The 17,497-nt window shown below is 36.1% G+C and overlaps 1 protein-coding gene across 8 annotated transcripts in view; it reads right to left on the minus strand.

The window, feature by feature from the left end:
- Ptpn13 (protein tyrosine phosphatase, non-receptor type 13) overlaps nucleotides 1–17,497 on the minus strand; it is a 229,009-nt gene that overhangs the window by 72,078 nt on the left and 139,434 nt on the right. For all 8 annotated transcript variants that reach the window (XM_023712954.1, XM_023712955.1, XM_004629264.2 and 5 more), the window contains 5 exons: nucleotides 11,214–11,309; nucleotides 10,728–10,821; nucleotides 5,400–5,619; nucleotides 1,168–1,242; nucleotides 897–1,071 (listed from right to left, as the gene is read on the minus strand). In XM_023712954.1, coding sequence (XP_023568722.1) covers nucleotides 897–1,071; nucleotides 1,168–1,242; nucleotides 5,400–5,619; nucleotides 10,728–10,821; nucleotides 11,214–11,309 — 660 coding nt within the window. The remainder of the gene's footprint in view (nucleotides 1–896; nucleotides 1,072–1,167; nucleotides 1,243–5,399; nucleotides 5,620–10,727; nucleotides 10,822–11,213; nucleotides 11,310–17,497) is intronic.

A 17,497-nucleotide genomic window follows, 5' to 3' on the forward strand; every position in this document is an offset into this window, starting at 1 on the left:
AAATAAGTTTTTCACTTTTAAGGTATAAAATATATTTAAGGAAATGCTTATTTTATGAAAGAAAAGGTCTGTAGAGTTTCAAATCACTGACATTTTGATTGTCATTTAAGATATTTTATTGTCTAAAGTTAAACTGTAAGAAATCTGAAATAATGAAGAGTAATTCATAAATATGATTTACTACAGAATGTAAATCAATTCCAAGGAGATTATTGCTGTGACAACTGTGACTGATAAAGAGGAATTTTTACTAAAGCTGTGCTGCGACTATTATGGTTGTGCATAACCTGGGGTTCAGGAGATGTAATATTTAAAAGTTATGTGAAATGACTAATTTTCTGTCATCAACTAACAACACTTAAAGACTATATGGTTTTAGGATAGTAGACTAAAGCAGTAAAAATATCAGAGGTATGGCCCTATGATATACACATATACGCCACACACACACACCCACAAATATATATATATACATTATAACTTGCTGTTATCATTTAGATAATGGTCCTAGAATGTGACAGTTAAAATCTACTGTATTTTTAGCTGGGTCTCGTAGGTCTCAGGCCCTCAAGAGGCTGAGGGAGTAGGATTATTTGAGCACAAGAATTTGAGACTCATCTAGGAAAACAAATAAACACCACAAAACAAAACAAAGAAACAAAACCCAAGCAATTCTCAGATAGTGTTAGACAAAGAAACATTTTTCAAAGTGGACACAACAAATACGACATGAAAACAATGAATGAAGTTGGGACGAAGTCCTCACTTCCACTTTTCAATGCTGACTTGTTCAGTAAGTTAAGAATCCCCACAATGAAGTTGAGTAGGGTGATAGCTGTAGGAAGTCAGCTTTGCCAAGTTTCCCTTCTGTACTCTGAATTTAAAACGCCTGGTACCTTTGAGAGTCGCTAAAGCAAACAAATGATGCTCCACTAAGCCAATGTGGGCCACAACCATATCAAACACATCTTTACAGATGGCTTTGGTATCACAGGTCAGTTCTAATCTCTGTCCGCTCAAAAGCATTATGTTCACTTTTCTCCGATTATCCTCATTCTTCCCTTTCTTGGTCTATAATTAAAAAAGAGAAATGACATACATTAAATTAAGCTTTATAAGTATTTTACTGAAATAATTTTGTACTAAACAAATTGGTTTATTACTTACAAGGATAGACCGTGGCAAATCCAAGGATACAAAAGGTTCCATTGTCATTTTCACAAACTCAGGGCCAAAGAAATTCTGCAAATCATATAAGAAGAATTAATATTTTTACCATTTATAGCTCTTTCCTTGCAAGAAAAACAATGCTATAATAATATGTTACATTTAAAACTACCATGTTTTTTGGCCCTAGCCTTCTAAGGTCAATTAAGACTCAGGACATACGAGAACTTGTACTGTAACGTCATGTACCTCGGTAGTGTCCCAAATTTTCTGATCAAGAAGATTATGGGGCAAAAGAGGAAAGTGATCGATGACATAGAGTGGGCCTAAGGAGAGTCACATGGGGAGAAGATACTCTCTCAGGCTTTCACAGAGAGCACATTGGCCAAGCATTGGCCGTGACTCATCCACATGGCTGCACTGATAAAGGTTCTACAATCTGAGGTACAGGATATCAGGACAAATCCTGAGGGCATTTCACTGACCTTCTCAGACCAAAAAGCTACAACTCTTGTTGCATAGGTCCTGCTTTACCTCGGTCTTAACCATCCAGCAGAAAAGTATGAAGACGAAATTATAAGAAATAAAGCCATGCTGTTAAGTTGAGCTGTGGGGGACTCAGGTTAATAATTTCTGACATTGCCAGTTAAACAGAAGACCCAATGCTATTATGGGCTACTGGACTCTTTTAGAATATTTTGCTGAGTTTACACACCTATAATATTCAATAACGGAACTTCGAAAAAATGGGGTATACAGATGAATGTCCATTTTGTATCTGTGTATTCAAAGTGGTTGGGATAGATATATAGTTACATTCTGTTAATGAATAGAATGATTTGTTCTAATGGTGTTTGTAAATAGGATCACAAGTCCGCATCTTGTACAATTAACCACTAAGAAGAATATATACAGTGTATTATTTGTTGAAAAAAAAAAAACTACCATGTCAAAACTAGGCTATTGGAAAGAAATGCATAAACTTTCAATGTAGTACTTCACGGAAATGTGACAAAATCAAGAATGAAACATGTTCTACATACGTAAGCTTTTCCTAATGTTTTCTACCAGTAAGGAATAATGACCGACTTTATACTGTTTCATTATTTTACTGGTTTTCAATATTTGACCTCCAGGTAGAATTCTTTTGTTCTACTGTACAAGATGAATTGTATTTTACTTGTTAAAAAATTTAAAAGTTTGTTTTGACTTTTAAAGATAGTAAAATATTTCTTCTATTAAAAATGATGCAGAATTTCAGAACAAGAGGACAGGAAATCAACAATGGTTGTCTTAAAAAAAATAAGTAATCTAGGATTCAAGGTATTGGTCAGTAGTAGAGTGAATCCATAACATCGTAAGGCCTGTGGCTGATCTCCATCATCACACACACAAAATATGAACAAATAATAAAAATAAACTATCAAGCTCATTCATATAAGGATTTGGTTTTATGTTGCTAAGGTGTGAACTGAATCACACTGTTGTAGAGAGTGATAGTCAATTTAAAATGAATTATAGTTAAAGACACCTACTTGGTGGGTACGGAAATATACATGTTCTTGTGCACTCCACACCCTGGAATGCTGGGATGATTCACACTTCTGTTTTATATAGTGAGAATTTGGGACAATACAGACATCACATCGTCTCCACCTTTCATCCATGCCCTCAGTAGGAAAACACTTCAGGAATTGGGAAGACTCTCTTCAGTCTACTCTCTCCTCATTTTCTGGTATATTCTAGGCCGTTAGTAAGAGGGGGGAACTGATCCCTTTTGTCCATTAAATTCTTAATAATGGCTTTTTTTAATGGCTTTTTTAAAAAGAGATAACTTTAAAAAGTTGCATTCCAGGCACAGCCAGGGATGACAAAAGATGGAACGATTAGGTCCAAATGGCAAAAGCAGGAGGAAGGCAGGCTGGCTAATGTTGAGGCTGTCAGGGGTTGGGGTGTGTGTGTGTGTGTGTGTGTGTGTGTGTGTGTTTGCAGGAGTGTTTGAATTAATGGAGGTCACCCGAGTTTTGTTTTTGTTGGCTTTGTCTTTGCACTTGGTTGTACAGCTCATTTGGTTGCTTGGTGTGGGAATTCTACCCAATTAACTGAGTGTGGAACATGTGACAGATATCACTTAAGTAAAAGGTTAACATCAAGGGTTTGTTAATAGTCAATGAACCAACTGACAGGACACATACAAGGACAGAAATAGGAATCACAGAACCTAACACAGATCAACAAAGCCAATTAAGTATTAACAAGGTAAATGTGTCTTCAAGGAAAGGAGAAGAGAAAAACAATTTAATGTATATTTTGAAAAAGAATATTAAACTAATTGTGAAACTGTTCCTGCACTTATTAGTATACTCTTTCAGCCTCATATAACCACCTGCTCTTTTCAGAGAAAACACATTGTGTGGTACTTTAATGATTGGTAGTTCAAATGATAGAATCACAGATACAGCATGTCTCATTAAAGATATACTTGTCTGAAAAAAGAAATGTAGGTCTTCCATAAGATAACAGATGACAGTGCATACTGTAAAGGCATAATCTGTAGTTTGTGGGTTGCTAATGAACCAAAGCTCTATAGTAGCTTTCTAAACCCATGTTTTAGGAAACAGGTCTATGTGTATGCCCTTCATGTTCTTCACTGAATTATCACATGGGAGATGCCCACAATATTTTAGATGCACACAGTATTTTCTGTAGCATCCTGCTTATTTCCCAGTTTTGATAAAGGTATTGGCTATAATGACAAATTGGTAAAGCCTTATTGAATTATTTCCTTTCAGCTTAAAATACAGTATATATTATTAAAATTTAGGACCAGGGATATAACTCAGTGGCATAAGTGCCTGCCTGGCAAGTGCAAGGTTCCAACTTTGAACCCTGATACTAAAAACAAAATAAAACAGTGCATAAAATTTAAAAATTTGATCAGTATCTTATGAACTGTAACCAAATTCCATGTTTAAAAAATGACTACTGGGGCCAGGACGTAGCTAAGTGGAGAGTGCTTGCCTATCATGATGAGGCTCACTCTTCAGCACTACAAAAAAGAATGAATAAAAATAAAACCCTAAAAGTAAAAATTTTACAACAATGAGGCACAAAGAAGTTTAAAAGTTTACATAAAGTCATAGCAGCATCACACGGAACAAAATTCAATTCTTTTAATTTGTAGCACAATGCAATTTTTACCACCCAATTCTGTTTTTGTTCTTAGAATATTATGAAGGAAACTGGAATTCTACCAACTAGAATCTGCTCTTAAGGTAATTCTTTGAAGCAATTGACAAAAAGAACAACTAAAGAACTAAAAACAAAAACAAAACAAAAAAAAAATCACTGTCAATTATGTCACCTTTACTCATTCATACCTGTATGCATTTATATGAGAAAAAAACACGATCATTTTGAGCTTAATTTTATAAAATTACATTTAAGGTTGTATGTTTATAGAAAAATACCTCAAATAGAATATATACATTTTTTAAATTCCCCTTACAGGCTGGGGATCCAGTTCAGGGGCACTCACTAAAATGTATAAAGCACCAGGTTCAATCCCCAGTACTGAAAAAAAAGTCTTCCCAAAAGGTATATACTGCAGATTGTTCTTTCCTGCCTTTGGGTATGACGCTTGGAGCTACTGTAATCATCTTTTAGTTGTAAAACAAGGTACTCCCCAGATTCTGAGGATAGAGCACAGAAGAAGATGCACTGGATGATTAATCTTAAGCTTCTGAACTCTTTTTAACTCTGTATTATGTCTCCGATCTCTCAAGTTGTGGGATTAAAAAATGAGCCCCCATAATACTGAATAAAGCCCACCGCTTCTGAGGATCATGAAAAACTTAAAAAACATTTTCTTTTGCTATGGGCTCTGCTATGTTGCCCAGGCCTGTGGGCTCAAGTGCTCAGTCTTGCCTTGACACCCCCAGCAGCAGGGGTGATAGGCACCTGCCACCATGCCTGGCTTGGCACAGAATTTAAAAACATATAGCAAAGATACTCTAAATCCATCAAATTTTATTTTAGATATAAGATGACAGCAGATAAATATTTACTATTTTAATGTCAACTAACAAGATATTTAATCCCACGGGAAAATGAATATAGAATTTCAATTTCCTTCAAAGGCAACTTTTGGGCCCTGGTAGCAATTTCTAGACACTCTTTGCCTACAGTCCCCAGGAGCAGGTTTAGATGCCGTGACCAGAGAATGCACTTGCCCTCAGTTTCCTCTGGGTCATGGCTGTCTCCAGGGCCATCTCTCGGAGCGGGTCTCGGATGTCCAGCACAGAAGCTGTGACTGTGTCTCCAGGGTACGCGCTGAGCCGAGACTGCCGAAGGGCCATTGTGGTTTGCAGCTGCACCATCTCTTCTTCCTGCCGTTTCAGCATGAGCTCCTGGCTGACCGTGCTGCTTTCCAGGGGTGTTTCATATTGTCTGCTACTTAAAAAGAGGGAAAGTCAGGGCTGGGGAGAGCATAGCTGATTAAGACCACTGAAGACAATCCTGTGTTGAGTAAGGCATCAAGAATTAAGCAAATTCTGTTTCCATTTTAGAAGAATCTTTGCATAAGATGTGTGCCTGTGCGAGTGTGTGTGTGCACACACAAACTGCTCCCAAATCCTTTGCAATTCCTGAGGGATGTGGCATGCCTCTGAAATCTCCACCAAAGCCCCTAGGCCATCCTAGCAAATTATCAAGCCTGCTTACACTAACTATGCAAAATAGAACAAGACATCGTATCTTTACACTCCTTATCCCATTAGCCTGCTTTACTTTTCTCCCTAGCAGTTGGGGCCACTATCCTACAAAAGTTTTTTAAAGGTTTATTGACTATTTCTTATCTCTAGCAAGTCCCTTGGGAGATTTTCTGTGTTGTTAATAACTATCTCTAATACCTAAAAGTATCTAGTGATAGGTGCTCAGTAATTACTTGTTGAGTGGATGACTGAATATAGTCTGGCTCACTGTCAATTGTGATCCTCCTGCCTCAGCCTCCCTTCATGCTGGGATTACCAACATGTCCAACCAAATGAAGAATTTTCACCAATTATATTAGCTTCTTCAAATTATTTTATATCACAGCTACTCACAGGTAGGAAAAGTGATTATCATTTTATCTCTGCTAACATAGTAACTAATGGATGTTTCTATGAAGAAAGAAATCTTGAGGGGAAAAACAACAAAAGCAAGATAAAGATTGAGAAAAATCTTTAACATCAAAAAGAGGTTTAGAGTTTAAAAAAAAAAAGTCATCTCAGTAAGCAGAGTTATAGAAGTTCTGGGTGCTATGCCATGTATAAGCTGCACTCCAAAAGTGGACAGATGAAAAAGCCTGAGGCATGCTCTGAAAACAGCTTTGAGTTTCCTTTTTGGTCACTGAAAGATACTTTTGATCACTGAGAATCCAAAATTACTTATTCTACTGCATCTGACTCATTATTTCCTGCCCCCACTATATGAAAGAAATCAATAGCTCTGTTTGGATCTGTTTTGTCATTGCATTCCAGCTGAAGGGAATGGAATTTTTTTTATAAGGAAGCTTGCAACATGTACAAATACAGCACTGTTTACAGATCTCACACTATGAGAGAATGAAGCAGGAGGTTCTTATTATGGACTACATGTTGAGGATATTATCAGAAACCTTTGTACACATTCACAAAACTTGCTTGAGGACTTCAGATGGCATTGGAATCCATGAGTAATTCTGAGGGCAGCGAAAGGCTGGAACCAGCTGAAAGTAGAGTTTAGCAATGTGTGTGAAACAAGACACACCTAACACTCCACTTGTCCAGGCAGCACTTTTTTCCACCTATACCTATATCTCAGATGCTATGTATACCACATGTATTTTTCCTTCCATGAATTAAGAAACAAAAAACAGTTTTCCTTTAAAATAAGGCTCTAACAAGCTAAGATGGCTTTAGTGTTTGAGTAGAATCTAAAAACTGTCAAAATTAAGGTTATTCTATACATGACACCTTTGAGAGTATGTATTAAGAAAATTGAGATACAGCTCACAAAATGATTTAATTTTGTTTATAAGGAATTTATCTTTAAATAGAAAAACCTAAAACAAATTAACACAAAATGCATTATTTTTGCAGCTGTTGCTGCTCCTTTCAGTTAAGCTAAAAGGGCATCACACTAACTGTTCCAGGCCTTCTGCAAGTCAGACACAGAGAAGAGTGAATTCTAAAGAAACTTTGTCCATGCAACCCTGAGCTAAGTGCAATTCCATATTGGCTTCTTACTGCTCTTCACCACCAAATGCTTCTGCTTCATCAGGAAAAACCATATGATCAACTAGATGGTCACTGCCTTGTACATCTTTGTTTAAATTATCCAAATGGGGCATCACAAGAAAACAATAATATAAAAGGCATGCAAACATAGCTTTCGGTAAATGAACAGCTACTGGAGCTTTCCTCAAAGAAAATAAAATATAGCCTAGTTTAAAAGGCACAAGAAACAATAAATTCAATAAAAACTGAAATATCAAGGAATTTAATTAAGGAAAATTAATTTAGTGCAATAGATTTAATTACTTGAATGCTAAGCCATGGATAAATTGTTTTATTTGTAAGACTAGAGTTACCTGGTCTATTAATAGTTTACAGGTGTGAAACTGTATCTGGTAAATTAGTTAGCTATGGGGTGAATCAAAAATATTTGTTAATTTTAAATGACTCTCTTGTATCTGGTAGTACTTGAATAACACAAACTCAAAGATCAAATTTAAAAAGATTTTCATACTTTGAGAGGAAATTCTAAAGCAACCTCTGGGCCTCTTACAATGTGAAATTAATACTTAGCATTATATAGCATCTTTTGTTGCCATAAGGGACCTGTGTACACATGACAAAGATATGTTATTAATATACTCACTATTGACTTGACATCTTTCAGTTTCACTAAAGAAAATCAGTACACAGCTGTAACACCATTCCTGTAAGCTAACATAAATAATACTATCATAATAAGAGTGCCAAGTATTTTAGTATAAAAATGAGCTTAGAACAGCCCCAAAGCAGGTTTTTCATTTTTTCAAAGCAGGCTTTTTAACAATAACAGATAATGCTTTTAAGCCAGATAGCAAATCAGTAACTTTTTATGTAATAGGGAATTAGATAAAGGTAATCTACTCATTATTTTCTCAACAAATAAATTCTCACGAAAAGCCTGCTGGTGGAGCTTATGCTAACATTAAAAAAAAAAATATTCTTTTAGAAATAAAAGCTTATCATCTTCTCACTGACTGTTAATGACACACTCTTTTTTTTGATAATTATTTGCATTTATTTATCTTATCAGAAGATAGATAAAACTTGCACACACACACACACATATATATTCAAGCAGTTGAGGTACGTACTTCACATGCATGGATATTTACCAAAGAAATGGGATAGCTGAGATAACATTTTAGGAAAAGTTATCACCAATTTTAATAGGAATCTGAGGGAATTTTCCTGTCTCATAATCATTAATGATTTTATAAAGACTTCCTATAGTTCAGAGGTCTCTTAAAATGGGATCTTAGAGAAAAGTGTGCCAACTAGTTTTTTTGTTTGCTGTATTGCATAATGTTGTCTTCAAATTAGTTTATTTTTTTGACAACTCATACAGAATTTTACTTAACAAAGTAATATGGATTTCACAGTATTTGTTGTAATACATGGTATTGTCTTACAACCAGCTATTCATATTATCAGATATTGGAAGAAGAAAAAAACTGGAGCAATGTATAAGAAATTAAGAAAAGAAAAAGTACAATTGAAAAAAAGGAGACAAAGCTAATTAGAGCATTGACCGCTTCTATTTCCATTTTTTTTTCTTTTTAAAAAATTTATTTATTTATTTATTTATTTGTCCTGTCAGAGGTGAATATTCTATTGGCATCTAAATACTGTAAGTGTTTGAATTCAGCTAAACATCTAATACTGTCTAGCAGTTTATAATATTAGTGGATTATCCTCAGAAGTTATTGACTTGAGCCTTTCACGGCTCATCATATTAATATGGATTTACTTTATATACCTCATTTTTAGACTTTTCTGCTGGATGGTTAAGACCAAGATATAGCAAGACCTATATACCCAGAATTGTAACTTTTGTATCTGATAAGGTCAGCCAAGTACTCTCAGGATTTATCCTGCAGCCATGTACCACATTTTGTACATTCTTTTGTCAGTGTCTGACCTGAGGATGAGTCACGGCCACTGCTTGACCAATTTGCTCTCTGTGAAAGCTTGAGAAAATGTTTTTTCTCTCCATGTGATTCTCCCCAGGCTCACTTTAAATCCTCAAACACATTTCTCTGTGGCTCATAATCTTCTTGATCAGAAAATTTGGAGCACAACTGAGTTACATGTTGTTACAGTACAGGTTCTCCTATGTCCCGAGTCTTCACTGACCTTGAAAGGCTAGAGCCAAAATGTTGGCTAATCATGCAGCCCTTCCTTTTCTCCAAATTTTGATCTGCTAACTTAGGTTGTTAACCCTCCAGAAGAGAAGCTAATTATTAACCTGCAATATATACAGAATGGTTTATCCTATCTGTAGAAATATCAAACATTTTGGCATATTCTGGAACAGGTATTTTCCATCAGATATTGCTATGTTGAACTTTAAGTCCTTACAGAATATGAAGGAAAAATAATTATATAAAAGTAGAAATAAGCATTTACATATTTTTACAAAGAAATTTAGAAACCTAGTCATATATGGAACTGTAAGTCCTTATATTAGGGACATAATTCGATATTTACAGATGTGGGTCTGGTTTATTTCACTAATAAGTATATCTTCAAGGGGCATCCACTTAAATATGAAGGCTTCAAGTTTATCATTCTTTATAGCTGAGTAGTACTCCATTATATAAAAGTACCACATCTTTTTCAACCATTCCACATGTGATGGGCATTTTGGTTGTTTCCAAGTTCTGACTAATACAAATTGTGCTGCTATACACATAGGCCCACATATATCACTATGATATGACACTTTCAGTTCCTCCGGGAAAATTCCCAGTAGGGAGATAGCAGGCTTGAATGGGATTTCCAGTCCTAGTTTTCTAAGGAGTCTCCACACTGATTTCCATAATGGTTGCACCAGTCTACACTCCCACCAACACTAGAGAAGGGTTCCCCTTTCCCCACAGCCTCTCCAATATTTGTTGTTGGTTGATTTCTTTATGTTAGCCAATCTTTCTGGGGTGAGATGATATCTCAGCGTTGTTTTAATTTGCATTTCATAATGACACACTCTTATGATCAGTTTATTTTGTATTCATATGGACAACTAAAAAAACCAAGAACTATAAACAGTCAATAATGATTTCAAAAGATTCCAATCCCTATCTTTCATAGAATTGGACAAATATTTGAGAATTTTTTTTAAAAAGAGGAGTAAAGAAAAAGGAAGGGAATAGGAAAATTATAAAGACAATAAAAAAAGTCCAATTTGATTTTAAGAAGAATGCAAAACTTAAAAAAACCCACTGGTCACTAGCAGTCCATTGCTCTGCTGTGTCACCCACCTACCTTGGTCTCTGTGGCTGGCCTTGACCTGGAGTTTCATCCAGTCCTAGGAGTCCACTGCTGGATTCGAACCTCTTTGAAGCCTCAGCCCTTCTCACTAATTGTAAATGACAAAGAACTGATGGCACAGGTGATAAAACTATGAAAACAACCCTATCTAAAACTGAAGCACTTGTATTATTTGTATAAATTATATTAATATAACCCAACAAATGACATAATGCTATTAAATCCTGTGATAAGTTTTGCTACTTTTTACTGAGCCATCTCCCCGGCCCCTAAGTTTTGCTACTTTTTAAAGACCATAACTTCTTGTCTGTATGGTGACGATGACCACGTCACTGTTTGGAACTGCTGAGTTCCTGTAATACTATCGAGATAAGTAAATGGCAACATTTTCGAATTCTTAAATTTTCATTTGAATTTCAACATTCGTGAAGAAGTACAATTGTGGTCTCTTTAAAACTTTTTTTTTTTTTTTGCTCTTACCTTGTCTGAAATCTGATTCACAGGAAATAATAGACGGACTTTCACTGGGTGTACTAAAGATATCACTGTGGTAAGTTTTGTACCTTCGTACTGGTTCTAGAGGGATTAAAACAAAAACATTATAAAACAAACTTATGAGCTGCTCTATACAGATAAATTATGTTTAATCTTGTAAAGCTAGAATATTTTACTTTTTTTTTTGGTAATGGGGATCGAACTCAGGACCTTGTGCTTCCCAGGCAGGCATTTATGCTGCTGAGCTATATCCCCAGCCCAAAGCTAGAATATTTTATGAATTGCTTTAAATTTACCAATCACTGGGCTGCTCTCAGCAGGTTCTAACTGAGATGGTTTGGCATACTGGTTAAGGGCGGAGACTCTGGAGTCAGGCTGCTTGGATTTGAATCTCAGGGAAATAATTCCACCTTCCACTCATTTTCTTTCTAAGCCAAAAATGGGATATAATAACTGTGGTTCTCATAGGTCTGTTGTGAGGTTAAATGGATGAACACAAGCAAACCTCTTAGAATCAGTATTGTCATTAACAGCCAGTTTTTAGAATGCTACATGAAAATCTGTTACATGTTGTAAGGGATTAAAAACTTGAAATCAGATACAGAGAATTTAAAATTTAAAATACAGAGAGTAAGACTAATGTACAACCTTCTATTTGAGACAGGACATTCAGGCCCACTGGATAAGATGAGGAGCTGGGGGACTGTACAGGCTCATGCAGTATGTGCCTACAAGTGGGCAGGACCTGGCAAGAGCAGACTAAAATCTAAACACTGCTGCCTTCTCAGTACTTCCAACCCATTCCCTCTTCTTCACCTCTACTGTCCCCGTGATCACGCACTTCTCCTCTCTAGAGCACTGCCTGTCTCCTCAACCCCTGCAGACACGATCCTCTCATTTGATAATTCACATTTCATAATGGCTTTTCCAGAATCAGAAGTCTAAGCAGGGCACTTTGTTTCTTGATCTCCTTCAAGGTAGTTCAGAAACTCCTCAGTCTTTTACAACCTAGTACTCACCTACATCTACATATTTTAAAGATACACACTCATTTGTGAGCATCTAGCAAAAAGTCTAGATCTCTCCACTTCCCTCAATGTTATATACACACAAAAATTTAGTATAAATTTAACAACTAGATTCAGAAAAACTTCATCACCATCCACATTCCCAAACTCTGCACTTGTGTTACTCAGTTTATAGGTAACCGAAGGATATAAACTTAGATGTTACTTCTTGTTAACTTGCTCTACTAGAAATACGACATTCTTTCTTCTGTAACTGAGTGTTTTCTCTTTTTTCTCTGAGAATTGTCCCCTGTAAACCTACATGATCAAGGGCTGAGTTATAAACTGCTAGTCCTACTTTCATCTATGTGCAACTCTCACTACCAAGTAATTTTCTCTCTACTTGTTTCTCTTACCTAAATTACAAGCTGACAATAAGGATCTTACCTTTTTTCAGATGAACCTCTACTATTTAGCAGTTCCTGCTGCACAAGACGTACAAAATATTTTTTGAATAAATGAATGTAAAAGGTCACATGGAGACAATCTTCAAGAGAACTATCTTTCATTGCACCAATAGATCAGAGACCAAATTAGAGAAGGGTAAATGACTACGTGGTATGAAATTGAGAAAATGGACATATATTATTCTTTTAATAAGTTTTAAAAAGGAAAAGTAAAGATACAGATTATCAGTCTTTCTAGCACAGTGGAAAGCTTGCACATTGCTCCACGCAGTGGGTAATATGTCTGAGTGGAGTCTGGCATTGCAAATGGAAACTGATGTGCTGAAGGAAGTGGGAGATGGGAGAAAGCACCCACATGGGATGATTAATTTGGCAAGATGTAAAGAATTTTTCTTGTTAAAAAAGATGATGATCAAGAGAAAGGGTGATAATGTAGAGGAAATACCAAGATAATCCATGCTAGAAAACTGCCTGTTAATATAAAGTGAATCATTTCCTGTAAGCCTGTTTGACAGGAGGCTTAAGAAGAATAAAGGAACTGTTGTGGAGAATGTGGTAAGTCAGAGAAGACCACAGGGAATCTTTCATGTGGCATAAGCATTTACTTAGGACAGATTTCATGAAATTCAATAGAAATGATCAGAATTATTTAGGAGCTTTTTCCTGGTACCAGAGAAAGTAGCCCATGGGTAACATCTACAACTAAGGAGAGATAGGGGATGTATGGCAGCAGGTAACTGAGACAAATGAGGGATTCTTTTTCAGTCCCTTATAACCTGGAGACAGGTACTTTCTTGTGCTAGAAAGTGACAGAGGTTGTTGAAAACTAAGTTGCTAAGTAAATGAAATAGTGAAATGGATAGATGACCGGCCCGGGACTGGATGGCAGAGAAATTATACACTGTTCCTCAGGTAATGTTTACGTGGAGAACAAGGCACAATATAGCAGGCTGGTACTTTGTCCAGCTATGTGTATAGTGAATACGAATATCAAGTAATACTGTAGTAGTGAAATTTTACAATTGAACATCAAGGTATTTACTATCACTTTTTTAAAAAATACATGATGGCAATCTATCTAAGTGTCAATGTAAAATAAGTAATTGTTCAAGTCCTGTAAGTTACTCTTAATGTGATTTGAAAGCATTGTAGAAGACTGAAAACAATGGTTTCATCTAATACCAGTTCATGTGTAATAACATAATACATTATACACAAGGTAAAGGGTTATTTAGGAAGAACTGTTACTTTCAAGGAGGCAACAAAGTAGTTAATTGTTATAGACTGCTCAAGCCAATGTTTTCTGTGCCTTCTCCAAGAGGACTTAACCAAATTATAAATGCAGAATTACACAACTTCCAGAACAGTAAAACCAGGGCCAAAGTTAGAGGCAATTGATTTTGGTGTCATACAGAGAAAAGTAGGAAGTCATGCATAGGCTTTTCAATAAACTGAGTGGAGACCTTTTAGTCACTTGGATGTCAGGCCTTGTAGTAATTCCATGCTCGGTATTAATCAATAAATGAATTTACTATTTCATAACTTTCTGTAAAGCCAAGTGCAATATCATATATAATTTAAATCTGCATTTCCATTCTTTGGTGAAGCTTTATAATTGTTCTTATATTGTTTTACATGCCTACATTTCTTTTCTCTACCTTGTCTATGTTTCTGTCTTTTTCTTCAGTAATGACACTAGTGTCAAACTTTTTCAATCTTTAGTTTTATCTTCTAAGACAAATATAATTTATCCAACTGTGATAAATTCATACTAATTTATCTGTGTGTGAAACTATAGGATCAGACCTAGGGCCTTCATACTGAGCTACATCCTCAGGCCTTTTTATTTTTTAAAATTTGTTTTTTTTAATTTTAATTTTATTGAGAAACAAATATGAATGAGACATTTTCAAAGCTGATTAATAAGACAGTTGCAATAATTAATACATTGTTATCTTCATAGTGGTTATCCATAGTACAAGAAGCAGACAAGATATTCTGTCCAAACACTATTAGTACATCTCTTTCTTCTTATTGAATTAAGCGAAAGTAGCTGTATCTCTATCCTAACTATTTTGTATATATAAATACAAAATGATCTTTCTTTGTATCCCCTTTTTTTTGCTTAGTCCTGTCAGAGGTGATATATTCTATTGGCATCTAAATACTAAGGCGTTTGAATTCAGCTAAACAATCCAAAACTGGGTAGCAGTCTATAATATTAGTGGGTTATCCTCAGAAGTTATTGACTTGAGCCTTTTACAGCTCATCATATTACTATGGCTTTACTTTATATACCTTGTTTTTATACTTTTCTGCTGGATGGTTAACACCAAGATAAAGCAAGAAATGTAACAAGAAATGTAACTTTTGTATCTGATAAGGTCAGTCAAGTACCCTCAGGATTTATCCTGTAGCCCTGTACTGCACTTTGTAGATCCTTTGTCAGTGTCATCCATGAGGATGAGTCAAAGCCATTGCTTGACCAATATGCTCTCTGTGAAAGCCTGAGAGAATGTTTATTTTTTAAAATTTGGATGTTGAAGAAGTATTGTCTAATTTCCATAGTTTTTGTGGTTTCTTTTGCCATTAAGTTCCAATTTCTTTGCACTATGATCTAATAATATGCATGAGATAATTTAAACATATTTTATGAACAAGTATGTGGTCTATTTTGAAGAAAGTCCAATATGCTGCTGAGAAGAATGTATAGCTTGATGCTGTAGAATAGAACACTCTGTAGATATTTACTATGTCAATCTGTTTGAAGGTTCAGCTTTGATATTTCTTTGTTGAATTTTTGCCTGGTTGATCTGTCTATTGTGACAGTGGAGTACTGAGGTCCCTAATATAGGTGTATTAGTGTTTACATCCTCCTTTATAAATGGTATTAGGAAAATGTGCTTTCTTTTTTTAAAAATTTATTTATTTAATTTATTTATTTTTGTGTGTATGTGTGGCCAGCTCAGCCCACTTGGGGGCGGGGCTGACTGGCATGTGGTGTTGGGGGACTGAACCGCGGTCCTTGTGTTTTGCTAAGCTGGTTCTAAGTAGGTGCTTTAGACCACTGAGCCATCTCACCAGCCCGAAAATGTGCTTTCTACATGCTGAAAATTAAACCTAGACCCATATCTCTTACCATGGACTAAGCTAAAATAAAAATGGATCAAAGATCTAATTATTAAAACAGAAACACTTAATCTGCTGGGAGGCAGAATAGGTAAAACTCTTGACACAGATGTAGGCAAGACTTTATGAATAAACCCTGCACTGAAAATGTTACAAAGGATCAACAACTGGGATCAAATCATATTAACAAACTTCTGCACAGCAAAAGAAACCACCAACAGAGTGAAGAGACAACCAACAGAATGGGAAAAAAGTTTTACCAAGTATTCCTCAGACAAGACACTAACATGAAGAATATATAAATAGCTCAAAAAAATCATGTCCTTCCCCAGATTTAAAGACCCAATGCATAAAGGGGCATCTGAAATGAAAAGACATACCTCTATAAAGAAGTACAAATAGCACATAAACATCTGAAAATGTGTTTCTCATCACTGGCCATTCAAGAAATGCATATTAAAATACTGAGATTCTATCTCACTCTAGAAAGAGTAAGTATCATCAAGAAATCAACCTACAGGGGCTGGTGAAATAGCTCAGTGGACTAAAGCGCCTGCTTAGGCAAACTTAGGCAAGTACAGGGACTACAGTTCAATCTCTGGCATCACATGCTGCACCTGATGATACAGCCAGAGTCTGGGTGTAGTGGTACACACCTGTAAACCCAGCGCTGGGGAGGCTGAAAGCAGGAGGATTACTACAAGTCTGAGCTGCGTAGTGAGACCCTGCAACAACCATATACATTTAAAAAAAAAATCGATTAATAACAAATACTGGCCAAGGTGTGTGGAAAAAAGAACCCTTCTTTGTTGTTGTTGGGAGTGTAAATTGGTACAATCATTATGGAAATTATTATGGATATTCCTCAAAAAAAAAAAAAAACAAAACTAGAGGTTACATTTGACCAGCTATCCCCCTTCTATGTTTCTTCCCAAAAGAATTAAAAGCATCAAAGCAGTGATACATGCTCATGTTTTTAGCAGCACAATTTATAATAAAAAATCTCAAGACCAGGAGTGCAGGCCCGGCGAGTGAGTGAGACGACCTGGGGCCCTCCGGATCCTGAACAGACCCAGAGTGCAGGCCCGGCAAGTGAGTGAGACGACCGAGGTGGCGGGATCCTGAACAGACCCAGAGCGCAGGTCTGGCATGCTGCAGGCCCAGCAGGGAACCCTTCAACAGAACTCCCTGCAAAGAGGCTAGAGGCAAGACCCACCCAGCTGATTCAGGAGCACAACATATTCCTAGAGAGACACAAAAGGTTCAACTCTAACGCCTGCAGCAGAAAAAAGTGGAGCACACAGCCAGAACCAAACAACACCCACCTGGAGGAATCTGAACTTCATAGATCCGGACGTGGTGCTAAGGTGATAACTCTATCTAAGCTCTACACCAAAGGTCAGAAGACAGTGGTATACAAAATGACAAAGAGAAGGAACAAAATGTAGTCTCAGGCCCAGAGTCCACCCAGTACAAATGCAGAAGACACTAGCATAGAGGAAGCTGGCAATCACACACCAGATATCTCTAAAATAATAGCGTTGACAGTAAAGAATCAACTGCAAAAAGGTATAGAAGAAATCAGATCAGAAATAATTTCGGAACTAAAAAATGTAGTGGTAACTATAATCAAAGAAGTACTAAGTGCTTCTAAAGAATACACTGA

Source organism: Octodon degus, unplaced genomic scaffold (genome assembly GCF_000260255.1).
Source record: "Octodon degus isolate 3935 unplaced genomic scaffold, OctDeg1.0 scaffold00028, whole genome shotgun sequence".
NCBI classification, from domain to species: Eukaryota; Metazoa; Chordata; class Mammalia; order Rodentia; family Octodontidae; genus Octodon; species Octodon degus.